Source organism: Phalacrocorax aristotelis, chromosome 10 (genome assembly GCF_949628215.1).
Source record: "Phalacrocorax aristotelis chromosome 10, bGulAri2.1, whole genome shotgun sequence".
NCBI classification, from domain to species: domain Eukaryota; kingdom Metazoa; phylum Chordata; class Aves; order Suliformes; family Phalacrocoracidae; genus Phalacrocorax; species Phalacrocorax aristotelis.
Genome location: NC_134285.1, coordinates 19617302 through 19629387, shown reverse-complemented (window position 1 = coordinate 19629387; position 12086 = coordinate 19617302). Strand labels below are relative to the sequence as shown.

Sequence of the window (12086 nt, the reverse complement as noted above, 5' to 3'; positions counted from 1 at the left end):
GGCTATCAAACAGGTTAGACCCCTTTAGTCAAGGAATGGTGATTGCCCACAGTGTTAGGTGGGTATCACTGAGTGTCTCTTGAGCTGCTGCCTCCACTACAGGATTTGCTTTAAGCAGTGGTCCCATAATGGCTCAGGATCCAAGGATGCAGAAATGACATGTCCACTTCTTCTCTCCTCCTTGGGGCCCTGGGCAGTTCCTCTGGGCCCTTGGTCACTTCACACTGAAACACATTTTACATAATTATCTTTCTTGATCAGTTTTTTTGTTTGTTTACGTATTTTAAGGTACCGGATCATGACACAGTGCTGGCAGCACAGCCCAGAGTATCGGCCAAACTTCTCCACCATCCTGGAAAGAATCAAATATTGCACACAGGTATTGGTCTTTGGATCCAGGTGGAAGATAATCCATGGAATGCCAACTATCCAAAGGCACTAGCTTTAGTGCCCAAAACAAGTGAGAAGTCCTGACAGACTGATCAAATCACTTTCTCAGTTGTGGTGCAGCTGTTGGCTATTTGGGTTTTCCAGTCTCCATCCTCACTCTTCCCTCTTCAGCTCAACTGAAATGAGATTATACTGTTCCTCTGCAGGTGGATGCTTTCAACTCTCAGCTTGTTCAGCAGCAAAATGTCTTTTGTTTTGTGATGGAAAGGTATTTAGAATCTCTTTCAAGGTCCGTATGCTGACCTTGCCTAACATTGCTTGAAAGCCACAGCTGAATTGATATGGAGCAGAGGTGGGGATGAGATGGCATGGTGAGTTCACCATCTGGTAGCATTTTACAACTACAGGCCTGGATCCAACCTCCCAAGGAAGAAATTATATACTAGTGACCCCCGTCTTAGCCACTGATTTTTGACAAAGCACAGCCTCTGCTCAAAGGAAGCATGTAAATGAGAGAGCATTTTTGCAAGCCCTAAAGCATGCAATATCCAGATGGCACATAGCACCTTGTACGATGTGCAGGCATATTGTCCAAACCTGATGTCAGCCTCTGCCAAAAGCTTTTTTGCTCATAGCTATTTTGCTTAAAAATGTAGATGTGACAGTCCCCCTGCAGGTGCTCAGGGTGTAACAGATTCTTGTTTCTCTTTTTCAGGACCCTGATGTGATCAACACTGAGCTTCCCATGGAGTGCGGCCCCGCACCAGAGGATGAAGGGTGTACTGTCATGCGCCCAAACATTTCCAGTGGGATAGTGCCACTGTCGGTAAGCCCGTCTCTCACACCACAGACAACACCTAAAACGCTGGACTCCCACCATGCTGGGCACAAACTTGTACAATGTCCACAAGAGCTACTGGTGGGGAACCTGAGCAACTGGACTGCTCAAGGCCCCAGCCTGCCATGCCTCAGCAATTTCAACAGCGGGTCCTGGTTCCAGCAAACCTCAAGCCAGAAGCTGGAGCTCAGCAATCCACCAACCCAAAGACTTAAAAACAAAACGAAAAATCTTTGGAACCCAACCTATGGATCGTGGGTGCTAGAGAACATCTGTCACCTCAGCCCCAGCTCCAAGCGCAAAGCAACTCCTGACCGGGAAGATTCAGGCTTTGATGGGAATTGCAGTTCTTCTAGCTCTCGGGCGTCTCCAGCATCTCCAAGTAGAAGCAACTGCCCTCACTTGGATATCGGTGGGATTGAACTGGTAAAACTCCAGACTTTCCCCTGTGGCAATGTAAATTATGCTTATGATGACCTGTGCTATAGCACTGACCACCAGCCATCAGCTTTAGCAGAGGTCAGAGCAGCTGTGCTAAAGAGCTCCAGTCTGCACAGAGAAGAAAAGCCTCTTCATAAAACAGAGAAAACATCAAGAGAGAGGGACTCTGGTCTGTCTTTGTCAGACGACCTGAGTGTTACGCCAGTATAACAGAAATGGTTCTTCCAAAGATCAGGGAACGTGTGTGTCTGGAAGGACTGTTTCCTATTTCACTTACTTCCTCCATTTAAGTTCCTTCAGATGGGTGACGTTTCAACATCAGCAATGTTCTGCTTCCTCCTTCTCCCTGCCAGATCCTCAGCTCATTAAAGACAGACAGTAACATTTCTATCTCTGTCCATCAAATGCGTTCCACTGAACCAGCTTAGCAGTGGAGAACAATGGCATTGCTGCTCTGATTCAGGATACAATACTTAATGAAAGGACTCCTCCTCAATCTGCTCAGGTGACAAGAACTGGACCTACCATCCAACTGCAGCATTTGGCTAGAAATAATGACCAACACCGGTTGCGCGTCTTTCTGACTGAAGAAACCAAAAACTGCATGGTGTGCCAGCAGCAACCAGCTTGCAAAGGCTGCTATATTCCCCGAGAGCTTTTTAGTCCTGATGACTTACTAATGATGTTCATGCACTGTAAGGGAAGTAAATAAATAGCGGCCCCATTTGCAGCTGTTTTATTAGCAGACCTCTGGAAAACATGAAAACAGCTACTGCTCAGCTTGGAAGCAGTAGGAAGGATGGGGAAAAAATGAATCCAGGCTTCTCCGAGCATGTGCTTTGAAAAGACGCAATGAAGAGGCGAACAAATTTACTGTTTTAAAAAATATTTGGTGGAGCTGATAGTACCCCTTTGACTAGTGAAGGAAGTGTGCTTCTTGCCTTGTCACGTTCTTCACAGCTCCTGGTGTGGACGGGGCAGGTGGCTTTTCAAGAAAGGGCGAGCTGCATGGGGTGATGAGAATTGGCCTGTCTGTCTTTATCTTTTAATGGACTTATTTTACTTTGGGATGAACTTCATTTTTGTAAGTACTCTGATATTCAGAAGTAATTTCCTGTGCTATGTTGGTAAGCATTAAGCTGAGGTTCTTGGGCAACTGTCTAGCATTTAGCATACTGGCAGTCTTGGGTTTAATACCTACTCCTCTGAGGTAAAAATGAAGTAATGCAAGGGAGCGGCAGAGTGAAGGGGCACCTAATACAAACACTACTTTACACAGGAAGGTAGAATAGCTCAGCCATTTGAGAAAGCTAAAATCATGCCTTGGCCTCATACACCTGAGCAGATCAGCATGTCTTCTTGCCTTCCAAGCAAACAGACTTGCTGATAAAGATAGTTGTTGTTTTGAAGCTGTCTCATTTCTAAGGCTTTCTTCTGTTGCTTAGGGTCTGAACTGATGTTTACTGGTTAAAGCCCGCAAAATAAGGAGACTGAAAAAGTAAATTATTTGGATTAAGCCTGACCAGTCTCAGCAGCGTTTTGTCCTTGTCCCACGCCTGAATATTGCACTGCCAGCCTCCAGTGGCAAACTACATCCTGCCTTCATGTCTAATCAAGTTGTATGGTGAGATGTCAGTCGCAGGCACTCTCTGGTTCCTTTCTGAGGGAGGCGGCGCCCTGGTACAAGCGTCATGCTTAGCAATCAGCTGCATGAAGCTGTGGGCTGGCAGGAGGGGGTTTGCATTGCCTGCACAGACACGCAGCCTTCCCGTCCGCTGCATCATTCAGTGGTGGCCACTACTGCGCTCTCCGTACCACAACTCAGAGTGAAGCGTCTGAATCAATCTTGAGTGAAATCCATCTTCAGCTCAGGTCCTACTTGGTATCTGTTTCAAGCTTCCGACAGTTTTAGGCCTTTGCCTTTAGGATTAATAGGTTGAGATACCATCACTTCCAGACCTGCATGGTGATGATGGCCACCTTTCAGCAGTGACCCGTATGGTATGGAAATAATTCCAAATCCATGTTGGGAAATGACAGGTGCTCAGAACAGAGGGGTCCCTCTGTGCGTGGGCAAGTCCAAAAGTAGTGTGGGGACTGATGGGCTTAGAGATCTTTCCACTTCACCTTTGCTTTAGCTCTCTGGCTTTTCTCCTGTTTAGCTCACCGCCTGTCCTATCTTACAGGCAGGAGCTGCTACAGCTCACTTGGATGAGGCAGGAAAGCCCACTTAGTTAGCAGGAAATGTTCTCATTCTTCTTGCAGAGGCTAACGGTTTTTGGTCATGTTTCAGACTGGCCACCTCTGGACCATGCCAGTCAAGAACAAATACATCACTTAGCTAGTTGGACTAACACCAGCTCATCTTCAACATCCCTACTTTTTGGATTATGTTAGTCCTATGGTTTATGCATTAGTAGGTCATTTGGGGTTGGTTTGTTTCCTCCCCACCAAAGGTGAGCTATTAAACTCTCCAAAAGTTGTAACTGGTCATCAGCAACTCAGCCCCTTCCTCCCTGCATCTGTGAAAAGGCCACAGCAGTGTCGTGCTCCTAGTTCAGCTGCAGTGGATGTGACTCCAGATGGCTTTCCAACCCTTGATGTAACAGGCTCTACCCTGAGCAGAGGACTGGTGGTCATGATCATGCTTTTGCAGGCCCATAACAACTCTACTTTCAATTCTCCTTTGCTGTTGGCATGGGTGGGACTTTGGTGGTGAGGAATGGGATACTGGTTTGCTCAGAAGACATGGGAAGCTAGCTCTACCACCTTCTCTCCCTGCAGACTTTTTCTAGTCAGTTTTCCAGGTGGAAATTACTATAATCCATACTAAGATTCCAGCGAGAAGCAGATCGGATTCCTGCTGTCCCTATCGTTAGCCTAGCTTGAGCTACCACTGTTTTCCCCACGTGCAGCACTTGCTTCAACTTAATTCACAAGTTTAGAAAGGCCAATAGTGGTAAAAGTAGGTAAGTCACACAGACTCCCAGGGCGGAAGGAACCTCAGGGATCATCTAGTCCAACCTTTGAAAGGTGAAGCAAGAGAAGAGCACAGTTCTATTACCAATGCCATAGGCAGTCTTGGCTGCAGCTATGCCTTCATTTTATAAATAAAATGCAAGTTCCTTCAGTCCAGCACTTCAGCCAAGTACCTGTTTTTACTGAATAGCTGCATCAAGGTACTTATTTACAGGAAGAGCTTAGACAAAGCTGCACTGAGCCAGAACAAAACTCCATCCTGCCCAGTATCTTAAGAGTGAGCAACAGTGGGGTGTTGAAAATCAGCTGTAAAAGCAGAGTGAGCCTGTAGTGACTATTTATTGCCAAGCCATACTTTGGTCGTTTACAACAGCATGTAGCTCAGGGATGTACTGAGCCAGATGCAGTGTCTTGTAATGAGACAGAACACAGAGCTGCAAATACCAAATGGGCAGGAAAAGAAAGAGCCAGGAATTTTAAAAGACTCTGCATTAGCAACCTAAAGTTTACATAAGCTCTTAACTCCCTCATATACTAAAGGTAAATGATCTTCTGTCAGCACAGTTGCCACCGCTCTTTGACCTGTAAATTTTTCTGTGCATAGCTGACCTCTTAGCTGCTTTTAAAAACCCTTACAGATAATGAATTTTTAATTAATATCCTGGAGAAAATAATATTACTGCTGTTGTGATGCTGAAATGCTACACGCTGTCCAAACCATATTATTATCTAAGAAGAAAAATAACAATTGCAATGATGTACAGTACCAGCTTCAGTCCTACAATTCTGAGACTGAAACTTACTGTTCATACAAACACAGATTTCATAGTGCTCAGCTGATACCATTTCAAAATATAACTTGCGTGAAACTGGTTTTTAAGGAAACACTTTTAGTGCATAATCAATGAGTTGAATTCATAGTGTCAAAATTAGATTACTTTGGCAACTGAAAGCCAAAACCCAATCTTCTTTCCTAGAGGAATGACATGAGCTGGAGATCTGGGATTAATCCAGTCCTGTAATCCATGTGAAAAGTCTTCCAACACTTCCCCACTGGAGAATCAGCCATTTACAGGATTATATTATAGTATAAATTGCTCTTCTTGCTGGGTGTCTTTTGATGTGTTACCAACTTGTTTTTAGATTTGCGTGTATATTGTTGCTGGGTTTTTTCCTTCTGGGCTCATCACTAGTACTTTCTGTTGCTTCATACAACCTCATACCTACATTTTAAAGAGGGGACTGAATTACAAAAGACGAAATACTAATGCAACTTTCAATTTGCTTTCTATGCTTTCTTTTCACATTTGTTGATACTCTTGCTTCTGATTTCTTTGTTATCTTTTCTCTCCTCAACTTAAGTGTTTTCTATCTTCCTTTTCTCCTTAAAGAAATATAATTTTTAACTGTACAGATTTAAGGTGTCCCCTCATAACAGCCCTTTTCCTGAGGTAAGTTCTCCACTGATTTGCCAACGGGCAGGTGTGTGCCGAGAAAGCTTTGCAAGTCTAATTAAATAGTTACGGGCTTTTGCAAGTGTAACTTCTTCCACCTCCTACTTAGCTGAAAAAGAAGAAAACACTACTGCTGGGAGGATCATTTTCCCCAATGCATTTGCATCTCCACAGGGACCAACCACTCTTCCTCAGACCCTCGAGCAGCAGAGCTCTGCAAGAGAGTTTCTCCTCCTGGCTGCCTACCTTTTTCAGTCTTGCACAGAGACCTTAGGCATGATATCACTAACATCTTCCCACCTCATCACGTGACTTTTTCATTTAGTTGAAGAGGTTTTGATTTGTCATTAGCTCTGTCCATGGCAGCACTTCTTGCCAACTTACCTTTCTGAGTGACTACTGTACATAAGTAGATGACATGCCTGCTTCTATGCAATTTAAAGCTGGACAAGTGTATACTTCTATATCTGCAACACAAAATAAAGAGACACCAATGGTGGTTATTTGTTTCCCTCTCTGCTAAGTACTCTTTGCACACAGGCAAGAGGACACTCTTTCTTGCTGAGAAGTGCTGCCAGTCCTGGAGGGCTGATTGCCTGTTCCCTGCTGCCACACAGAACTGCCCTGTGGAACAGCTGAGCCTGCCAAGCCGCTCTTGATGCGCAATTTTTTGCTACACTGTAGACTATGAACTGAGATTTTTGAGCCAGAGCTTGCCTCAAAGGAAGCTGTCAAGCTTTGTGTGGGTCAGGTTCTGAAGGAAATGTACCTAATGGGTTTTGCAACCAAGAGTCTAGATGTCTTAGGAAATATTAGATGCTAAAGACTAAAAGTACAAGAAACACTGAAATACATAGGTTTTGTCCCCTCCCTAAGGAAATTCTTGAAAAAAAAAAAAAAAAAAGAAAGATTTTGCTGTTCTGTGCCAAATCACAGCGGATGTCTTTTTTTTTCCTCCAGTCGCATTTATTTAGTAGCATACACACTCCAGAGTAACACGCACTCAACCAATACAGTCAATGTCAAAAGTGACCATGGTCAGCATTGCATTGTAGTGTTCAGAATGGAGCACTGTGGCTGATACAGGCCATTTGATCTCAGTACCTTAAGAATAACAAATTGTAACAACAACAATACAAAAAAAAATAGCAAGAGCCCTCTGAGCTACTTAAGGGTTTGGTCCAACGCCCATTGAAATCTCCCCCCCACCCCCCCACCCCCCGGTGTAAAATCAAGAGGGATTTAATTTTTACCACTTCGGTTAAATTTCATCCAGATTTATATCCCTGTGGGGCTCCAACACCCACAATTTTTAAACTTAGCTGATGTATCTCTTTGTGCATTGCTTTCTATATTGCGCCCTCCTCCAAAGAACCTCACAGCATCTCGCAAGCAATAATGAAGGACAGCCTCACACTGTTCCTGTGAGGTAAGTATGTAGTATTCCCAGCTGTAAAATGGGATGAAAACTGAGGCCTAGGAGGGCTGTGCAAGGCCAAAAAAACAAGTCACTGACAAAGCTGAGGGAGAGATGTCCTACTGCTAGGTTCACACAGGACTGCAGCAGCTACAGCAGTAAGCATTGCTGCATCTAACTAGTGAGTGTAAAGACCTTGGTGCCCAAGTCAGAGGTTAGCTGTTCAGCACCAAAGTGCTGCTGGGACAGCATCTCCTGCCATGCTGTGGAAACACACATGCTGGCAGTGTCTCTGGAGTGAGGCAGTATCAGCGAAGGCATTAAAGAACTACATTCTGGACTTGGATGGGAACTAGTACCTCCGTTTTATCATGCATCAGCTCTTCTGTGTTACATGCCTGTGCAAAGGCATCATGTTGACCCACTGGTTAAATACAAGCTTACTCAAGGCAACTGACTCCATAGTGAAAGAAGGCTATGCTGCTTCCTCGTGCTAGCAAGTAAGTGCACACAGACAGGCAGCCTGGACCAGCTGATGTGAATCGAGGCCTCCAGCCCCTTAGAGCTCCAGTGCTCAGCTGCAGTCCCACACTTGCAGTTTGCTAATGCAAAGCTGCCGCCTTTTCTATAACAGCAGCAGGAGAGTCCCTTCCAACCCCTTGGCAAGCCAAAGGGCCCCTTCAAAACTAACTTGTTAGAACCATTTTTCATCTAGAATGAATTTCCAGACCAGAGTCTGCTATAGCAGAGGTTTTCCTTTTTCCCTGACCTTTTCAACTACTGCAGAGGAATGGATCATTCTCCATGGTTTCCCCCAATACCACATACTGCAAACTATCCAAGTGCTACCAGCAGTTGGCTTTTTTTGAAGCCGCTGGTACCACATTGCTTCTAGTTCTCCTTTACAACTGGACAGTCATTCTAAGTTTGTCTCAAATTCTCAACTGACATTTGAGCATCCTCTTTTACCCTCTAACTTTATCCTCTAGAAAATAAGTTACACTGGTGCAAAAGCTTCACGTATGTGGTAACAGGAAAAAAAAATTCACTCTGAAGATTAATTAGGCAAACCACTAATGAATTCTATCACCTTAACAGTCTCATTTTGAGCTTTCCTAGGTTGTTTGTGGTTTTGGGTTTTTTTAATAGTAGGACTGCTTACAATACCTTTTCTATGAGACTGCAATTGCTAATAAAGTCCTCCCCTGTAAGACCTATTTACTTCCTATTCTCCTTAAGCACTGCTACCCTGTGGCTTACCTGTTGGCTGCAGGAAAGGAGGAAAACATTTTTTTTTAAATTGTACGAATTTCACTACAGATTAATTTGTCATCTCATAACCGGTCAAAAGTTAGGAGGCATCTGGAATTATAATGTCTGTGCTCTCTACGGAAGGCTCTCTGTCACTTAAAAAAAAATAATGTGTAAACCCTCTGAAACATTTAAGTGGAAAATTCATTAACATACCATCATGAAAATAAAACCAGGCCACAGGAGTCTGAATTTGCAGTGAACTGCAAAAATGCCTACCAGTTTCAAACATCTGATTTAGGATGAAGTGTTTCCAACGTGTCATTACTTCCTACAGAACATATTCTATGTCATTGAACTCTTAGGCCACAACTGAGCTTGTATTTTTAATACTGCTGTTTCGTTTAGGGGTGATGAAGAAGTTACTAAAACTGACTGATCTCTTAGTATAGTAGTGTGTTATCACAAGTAACTCCTTTTTGAAATTATTTTAGGCTATTCATTCCTAATTACAAATGCTATAGATACATTTCGTTACAGACCTGGACTCTACAGTCTTTTTTTGCTCACGATCATTATTATTATAGAACTAGCAGTTTCCCAAAGCATGGAGTCACCTTCATATATCCTGAAGTTCTCAGAATCATTTCTGAATGCAGGACACTGGCAAAAGACAGCAATTTCTGATCAACGTGCATTACCAGCATTAGATGTCGAAAAGGGATTAACAACCAAGTAGTAATGTAAGTCTTGTCCTCATTTTGAAAACCACATCATCACATTATTAATGTTAAAACCTGGAATGTGAGTGAACATGTGAATACTGAGAGTATTTATACTGCTAGTATTTAAAGAACTGTTCAAGTGACTAGAAGCAACCAACAGAGAATGTATGTGTGAAGCCATTACAAGAAATCACTTCAGTCTTTCTTGATCTTAACCTAAACACTGTGAATTTTCTGTGGCTGTGCCTGGGCCACAGCAAAAGAAGAATGAACCACAGATGGCCCTGCAATTCCAGACGGGGACTAGGGCATTTATTGACATTCTTTCCCCCAAGCTGCCCTGAGTTAACAGCTGATGCCATGGAGGAAGGATGCCTGGGAATTATTTCATCATTAGTGTAATGCTGTGAATGCAGAAACGTTACCTTCCTGATCGCTGCACCAGTCTATACACTGAAGTTTCAGCATCGTATCTTGGAACAGGAACATAGCCAAGAAGTCACGTGCATTAGGAGACAGTCAAACCATGATCTTAAGCGATCGCAGTGGTTGTTGGCTACTAGTGCGAGCATGTGTGTGCACGTGTATAGGGATTTTAACTTTAAAAATAAACAAGCCTTGAAAAAAACCCTTAGTTCCCTGGTCTGTGTGAAAGAGTCATTACTGATTTTCAGAACTGCAGTTCAGCTGCAAGAGGCCAAACTTGCCAGGCTAGGCACTTTTCCAACAGCCCACCCAGTCTGAAAGTCAAATGTTTTGGAGACAACAGGCTGCTATTCTCTCCCTAAAGTATTTGTAATCTCCTGAGAGGCTACATAAAAGCAAAGGTTGTTCTTGGATAAAAGTAAATCAAGGCTAGCGTAGGGAAGAGGAGGAATGGTCACCAGCAGTTACCATATCCAGCCACTACAAACTGCTGTCTCCCTTTGCTCCAGGTTTCCTGTGATTATCACCCATTTCTACCTTGTACACACTGTAACACAATGCAGCAGAAGTTGTTGGTCCAACCTATAGTGTACACAGGAGCAAGGAGACTTGGAATTAAGTTAAGGGGGCGGGGGGGAACCCACTCTCACTGGTTTCAAAACTATACAGTTCTCTGAAAAGTTGTTTTTCCTACCCTGAATCCCCATACACTTGCTCTGGTTCACTAAGAGGTAATCTGGAGTCCCATCTGCTTGCCAGAAATCAGAGTCTTTCTGGTTTACCATACAGATCTCTTGACTCATGTTGGTGTGATTCCTGAGTATGGAGATCTTCATCCTCTGAGGACCAGTCTGAAGTTCGGCTGGTGCAATACAGACCAATCTGGAGCTATTTAGGTTCATAGAGGGCCGATGCAAAGTCATTTTGATGACTAACTGCTGGGTTCTGGATGCAGCTCCCTCTGCACTGATGACCTCAGGAGTTTGGAGGGAGGTAAAGGTTTCCTTCTAGCTGAGTGATCCCAGTAGAACAGAAAGTTACAGAGCAGCCCTGCAAGTTTTGTGCCATTCTTAACTCATCTCTCAGTGATGCTTTCCAAGATACCAATCAAATTGTCCAATCCCAACAAGTACCCATCCTCCCTGTTGCCTTCTTGCCAGGGGATCCTGTGATCCAGTGTCTGCCCATCAGGGAGAAGGGTGGTCTTTCCAAAATCGATCAGCCACACATTAGCATTCCCACTGCCATCATGTACAAAAAGTAGTGAACTTCCAACGACCTGGAAAACAGATTGAGATGATGTGGGTAACACACCTCTTTAGCTCTCCCCTGTCACTTAATGCTTCCCACTGAGAAGATGGCCTCCCCAGATGTCTACCTCACCCGTGACCCAACAGACTTTTGGGCTGCACTTATTCGTTAACAATTTACATGTCCAATTTGCACAACCGTATCAATCAGTAACAAATAAATGGGCCTGTAGGTAGGAAAACGGGCCCAGTAGGCAAAGAGAAGAAAAGCAATTCTCCAGCTCACTTGGCAGCAGGTCTCAGTTTGAGCAATTCAGCAAGAGAAACCACTTTCAAAGAAAGACCATGACCAATGATTAACAAAAATGCCTGAAGTGATAAGAGGAAGCCAACAGGGTAAAATAAAGTGTCTAATCAAAAAATATTGAGCTGTAACAAGCAGAACATACAATGCTACTGGTGCCTTCTCCACAGCAAAGCACACAAGGAGAACATATAGAGCAGATTTACAGAGTGTTTCAAGTAAATCCAGTATAAGTAATAAAGTCTTCATTGTCAAACTACAACTGAATGCTACTATACCAAATGCAAGCATCCACACCACCTTTCCCCCTTAAAGATTCCCACTGGAACACACCAAGATTAGAGAAACCACAGGGAAGTGGTACTAAAAAGCCATTCCCTGCAGTGGCCCAGAACTCTAAGTGCTGGGATGTTATAAAGATGGGAGGATGTATTTTTCCTCAACTGGTTTAATCTTCTGTATCGTTGTGATGGAGGCTTTGTGGTATCTGCGTTGTTAACATATATTAGTTTTCTTCTACTACAAGTTCCCTTCTACTACTACAGCAGGCTATTCTGAAGTATATCTGAATGACCAAACAAAGCAGCAATGCAGCTCCACAGCATTACACT

The 12086-nt window shown here is 43.7% G+C and overlaps 2 protein-coding genes across 3 annotated transcripts in view; one reads left to right on the top strand and one right to left on the bottom strand.

The window, feature by feature from the left end:
- The window catches only part of LTK (leukocyte receptor tyrosine kinase), a 106296-nt gene extending 97356 nt beyond the window's left edge, over positions 1-8940 (top strand). The window contains exons 28-29 of the mRNA XM_075105577.1: positions 289-379; positions 1106-8940. Of these exons, the coding sequence (XP_074961678.1) occupies positions 289-379; positions 1106-1879 (865 nt within the window). The 3' untranslated portion in view covers positions 1880-8940. The remainder of the gene's footprint in view (positions 1-288; positions 380-1105) is intronic.
- ITPKA (inositol-trisphosphate 3-kinase A) overlaps positions 8639-12086 on the bottom strand; it is a 38438-nt gene continuing 34990 nt past the window's right edge. For both annotated transcript variants that reach the window (XM_075105580.1, XM_075105579.1), the window contains one exon: positions 8639-11200. In XM_075105580.1, coding sequence (XP_074961681.1) covers positions 10997-11200 — 204 coding nt within the window. In that variant the 3' untranslated portion in view covers positions 8639-10996. The remainder of the gene's footprint in view (positions 11201-12086) is intronic.